At 34.5% G+C, this 5,817-nt stretch overlaps 1 protein-coding gene across 1 annotated transcript in view; it reads right to left on the reverse strand.

Annotated features, from left to right (window-relative positions):
• Window positions 1-1,781: 1,781 nt before the first annotated feature.
• Window positions 1,782-5,817, reverse strand: part of LOC111086621 — an 11,369-nt gene continuing 7,333 nt past the window's right edge. Inside the window, exons 4-5 of the mRNA XM_022390194.1 lie at window positions 3,437-4,892; window positions 1,782-3,259 (exon numbers count right to left, since the gene is read on the reverse strand). Coding sequence (XP_022245902.1) covers window positions 3,474-4,892 — 1,419 coding nt within the window. The 3' untranslated portion in view covers window positions 1,782-3,259; window positions 3,437-3,473. The remainder of the gene's footprint in view (window positions 3,260-3,436; window positions 4,893-5,817) is intronic.

A 5,817-nucleotide genomic window follows, 5' to 3' on the forward strand; every position in this document is an offset into this window, starting at 1 on the left:
TGGTTTATCTAATTTTTACGAAGTGTTTGAAATGTTGATGTTAAGCACAAAAGGCTATCGCTGCTCTTTTCACCACGAGTATCGAAACCCGGTTTATAATAGTACGAGTGCGCAGACATACCACAGTACCACTGGGTGGTTTATATATTTGAAAAGACAGACTAAATATGGAAACCGTTACCTCGGCTAGACGGTTCGGTTAGTGTAATCTATTAATGGCAGTGCTCTATGTATGGAAACCGTTACCTCGGCTAAACGGTTCGGTTAGTGTAATCTATTAATGGCAGTGCTCTATGCATTAATAGATTACACTAACCGAACCGTCTAGCCGAGTTAACGGTTTCCATAACAGTGCTCTATATGTAGAAACCCTTACCTCGGCTAAACGGTTCGGTTACTGTAATCTATTAATGGCAGTGCTTTATATATGGAAACCGTTATCTCGGCTAGACGGTTCGGTATCTCTATGAGTGTATAAAAGAACTTGAGAATGTTAGAAACAAAGGATTGTTCATTGTTATACAACATGCAGTTACAGTTTGTGATCAAATGGCGACTAAAAAACAATTCAACATCGTTGGAAAAGCTAGTAAAGAAAAATAAATGAGAATTAAAGATTCTCTGATAATAAACAGATAAGCCGGAACTGAATAAGACGGATAGTTTAACTAACAAACCGCCTAGTGTATTACACTGGACTTTATATTTGTTGTTATAAAGTTGTTTTTATTATGCCAATGTAGTATACATTTTTATCATTATGCAATATTTTTTATTAGTATCATACCCTCTACATTACTTTTATTATTATATTTTAAGTAATTTTAAAATTAATTACACAGCTAAAGTTTTTGCAATTTATCTACAAAAACAAGATTAAATACAATTATTAAATAGGTCTATTAGGTTGTATAGTGTCTAGTAGCAAAAAAAAATCTATTCAGAATAAAACTTTTAACCAATAACTTTGTATGTTCTGCTTATATATATGTTAGCAGATAATCTGTTTTCAAAATTAGTTTCCTTTATTATACCGAAGTCAACGACGATAAATTTCAGAAGTCATGAGAACACATATACGGACAGAAAAAAATATGCATGTTGAATATTAATTCTATTATAAGCGACCTTCTCAATTTCTAGAGAGCTGCAAATGTATTTTCACCCAAATGTATAATGCTATTTAAAGCAGACAAAGAATCACTTGGATACAAGCAAATCTTTTCTTATCTTTCAAAGATAAGCAACAAATGAAATGCGTTTCTTCACGATATTGGTTGAGTAAAAATTTGGTGAATTTGTTAGCACTAACTTCTCAACTGAAATATATGTATATGTATCTTGATAATAGAGTTAGCACAAAGTGTAATAAACTTAAAATAAGGCCAAAAACTCGAGCGCCTTCGAATAGTTCACTATTCTTCTTCAGGAGAACAAAGGGTGACCTTTAGCCTGCGCAATGGAATATATAGTAGGACGTGTGACGTCATGTAAACCGGAAGTCCCAGTTAGTCTCCCGGAAGGGAGAATTCGTTTGTAGAGAGAAAAAAATATATTATTAATTTTAATTATGTATGCAACTTTTGACTGATAGAGAAAAATAAAATACATAGGAAGATGAGAGCTAGAGAAAATAATAATGTAAATTGATATCTGAAATAATAATGTAGAGAAATAGAAGCATGAATAAAAAGTGTGAATAATAATAAAACTTTACAAGCTTAATTAGAAGTTATTTGGAATTTTTTTAAAGGCGCTCGAAGGTCAACAACCCCGGATCGAGATTGATGTCATATATATATAGTAGGGGGGGGGATGAGTACGTTATATTCAAATGATTTTAAATATCCAATTCAGCATTTCACGTGACCCAACACAGCTGACATAAAGTCATGGTAGAACAGCATAATATCTAAACTGCATCATTACACTGTTTGGCGTGTCGTAGATAATGTGATGCTACTGAAAACTGATCGCTTTTTGGAATAGTATGTATTATCACTTTCTGTCGCAAAATATTCTTATCTTCAGATCATTAAGATGAGTTCACATATTAAGATTTAAAATTTCCAAGACGAGAATATCCATTATACTTGCTGACATTGGAAAATAAAGAAATATGAATCAACTTATACCACCAACACCATCCAGAATGAGACATGCAATAATTCGTATCCCAGACATGATAAGCAAATGCAACATCTTATATAACATTTAGAAATCCTCATAACAAAGGACAATGGTTAAAACCGTCCACGTGTTCCAGGCAACAGTAAACATAATCCAGAAGGACCTTCATCTGTATACATGTATACAACTGTATACAAGTTGTTTCTACGACATTCGAGAAGTTCAAGAATGAAACGGGTATTCATGCTATACCATACGAAGGCATACCAGTCAAGTCTTCTACAGATTTTTTTCGATTAGATTGCTTAAACTCGCATTGGGATGCATTCGTCCTCCTACACAAAATGGATTATGGAAAGCAACAGCGACTACTTGAGTGTTTTTGACGTAACAACTTTACGACAGTGCCCTTTTTAATGAGATTACACAGCAGGGATATTGTCAAGATGTACGGCCGTCAGACAGAGCACGACCGGACGTGGCGACATGAATTGTAACGAGTTGGTAAGTCTCCAAAATCGTTTTAGTATAATGTACTCAACTACTGCAATTTTAAAATATACACGAGCGTGCCAGGCTATCTTACTAAAATTATAATTTCTATTATTACAAAATATCATGCATACAATATTTCTCACAACACAGGCATATTGTTAATAATTCATCTAAATTCAGTTCCCTTAATATTTGATTAATTGAGACTAAATATGCTCTTTCACGAAATGTCAAGGGTTGTTATCGCATCACTTCTTCCAAGCTCTGTAAAACATTTCCTTGTAGATAGATAGATATTTATCTAATGTTGAATTCATCCGTTTTTTTTTTGGCTGAGCTTCGTAACAAATAGGTTCTACTTTTAAGTAGTCATTGTCTTCAGTTTAAAGTTTAAAGGAAATTTGATCTTCTGTGGAGAAAAAAAGGGGTAAGATAAATGATCTGTTTTTGTGATTGACGAAAGACTTTGGTTTGAAAACTTCATCAAATTCTGTCCATTTTCATGAAAGTGGGAGTAGATTTGGTTTTCAGGTTGAAGTTCCAATGTAACAAGTTCTACTGTGTTTGAAAAAAGGAATTTCTGCTAAAGAAAAGGATTGCTCTGTAGCAACTGCTGGTGATGAGTGGCTTCGATTTAAGAATCTTGTCCTTATCCCACCAGATGCAGGAAAATAGGAAACGAACAATTAATCAATTTCGATTTAAAGTTGAAGCTCAAAAGAAACAAGTTTTACTGTGTTTGAAAAAGAAGGAATTTCTCCTGAAGTAGCGTATTATTCTGTAGTAACTACTAATGAGGAATGACTTCAATTTAAGACTATCTTCCTTATCAGACCAGTTTCAGGAGATTATGAGTTGGACACTTCGAAGTCGGTTTGGTTTTCTGGTTGAGTTTCAAAAGAAACAAGGTCTGCTGTAGAATAAAAATCGTCTTCTGACGAAAACATGGGTTGTTCTGTGGTCGTCGCTAGGGACGAATGGCTTCGGTTTAGAGATATTCCCATCATCCGACCAGGTGCAGAAGAATAGGTAGACGTTTTGGAAGAGGTGTGACTTTCAGGACAAGGCTCTGTAAAAGAAGTACTTTCTGACGAAAAAATGGATTGTTCTTTGATAGTCTCTAATAATGACTGACTTCGATTTAGAAATTTCCCCACCATCCGACCAGTTGCAGAAGAATAGGTAGACGCTTTGGAGGAAGTTTGATTTGAAGGATGAGGTTTTGTAAAAGAAGGAGTTTCTGCTGAAGTAGCGTATTGTTCTGTAGGAACCGCTAGTGATGAATGACTTCGATTTAAGAATTCTTCCCTCATCCGAACAGTTGTAGGAGAATAGGAAGTGGACACTTTGTAGTCGACTTGGTTTTTAGGTTGAGGTTCAGAAGATACAAAATCTACTATAGAATCAAAATTATCTTCTGTCGAAAACATGGGTTGTTCTGTTGTCGTCGCTAGGGATGAATAGTTTCGATTTAGCGATATCTCCATCATTAGACCTGTTACAGAAGAGTAGGTAGACGCTTTGGAGTCTGTATTATTTTCATGATAAGGTTCTGTAAAAGAAAAAATTTCTGGGGAAAAAAGAGGTTGTTCTGTGGTAGCTGCTGATGATGAATGACTTCGATTTAAAATCTTCACAATTTTTCTAGCAGTTGCAGAAGAATAGGAAGACACTTTTGAATTGAAGTGTTTTTTTGGTTGAAGCTTATAAGTAGTAAATTCTTGGGTGGAAGACATAGATGGCGCTCTTTCTTCTACAGGAATTGTGTCAGCTGTTGATGATTGACTCCGATTTAAAAACTTTACTAGCTTCTTCACAGTTCCAGAAGGATAGGAAGTAGATGCTTTCAAGTTGGCGTGATTAGCAGATTGCGCTTCACAAGAAACAAATGATGAATGAGCTTGATTTAAAATATTCCCCACCAACCGGGCGTTTGCAGAAGAATAAAAAGGAGATACTTTTCTAATGTTATCTTTTTCCAGGCAAGGATTAAATGACACAAGTCCTATCTCAGAATACAAATTATTATTTTCTGTTGAAGAAAGAGGTTGTACTGGGGTAGTTGGTAATGACGAATCATTTTGATTTAAAAATCTTGCCATCATCCGGGCAGTGGCAGTAGAATAGGATGGAGGTGGTGTATATTTTGGTGGAGGATCTTCCTCGTAGGCTGAGTTGTTCATTCCTGATGTTAAGGTATCGTTAATAAAATCATCTGAAGTGATGTTTACTAAGGTAAATACAGGACAACACCACGATTGGGCTATCTGTAAAAGAATACGAGAAAGAAAATCTATATGATTGTGATTATTGTGTCTCACAGAAAGTATTCTTCCAGTTGATGATTTCTTTTATTATCAGTAAACAAGAACTTGTCTAATACCCATTGTTGATAATCCCTAACTGACACATCTATAAACTTCTCTCCAGACATTATATCTTATAGTATTGAAAGTACTGTACTAAAATTAAGATTTCGGTTTATATAATACAAATAGTTCTCTACTTCTATGTGGAATTACATTATGGAATAACATGCGAGAAGAAAACCAAAAGATAAATAATAGCATTTATTCATGTAGAATTCATAATGAATGTTTAAAATTGATGTTTGAGCTACTAGTCAGCGTTCAGAATGATTGTTATTATGTTCAGTTTTGACTAAACTCTAAGAATAATTGTTGTTGAAGAGTTGTTAATTAGCATTCAAAATATTTGTATGTGTGTAGAGAATAGTTGTTAGTGAAAATTAAGAATTAACTTGTTTCTTTTCATTCTAGAGATTTTTTTGAAACACTTTGCCATAAACGTTTATACTTATTGTTCTTTCTTATTCATTATCCAAGTGTCGGTGAGGGAAATTACAGCACAAATCTTGTCTTATACCTTCAAACGCATCCAAGTGTCGGTGAGGGAAATTACAGTACAAATCTTGTCTTATATCTTCAAACGCATCCAAGTGTCGGTGAGGGAAATTACAGCACAAATCTTGTCTTATATCGTCAAACGCATCCAAATGTCGGTGAGGGAAATTACAGCACAAATCTTGTCTTATATCTTCAAACGCATCCAAGTGTCGGTGAGGGAAATTACAGCACAAATCTTGTCTTATATCGTCAAACGCATCCAAGTGTCGGTGAGGGAAATTACAGCACAAATCTTGTCTTATATCTTTAAACGCATCCAAGTGTC

This window comes from Limulus polyphemus, unplaced genomic scaffold (assembly GCF_000517525.1).
Source record: "Limulus polyphemus unplaced genomic scaffold, Limulus_polyphemus-2.1.2 Scaffold1259, whole genome shotgun sequence".
NCBI lineage: Eukaryota > Metazoa > Arthropoda > Merostomata > Xiphosura > Limulidae > Limulus > Limulus polyphemus.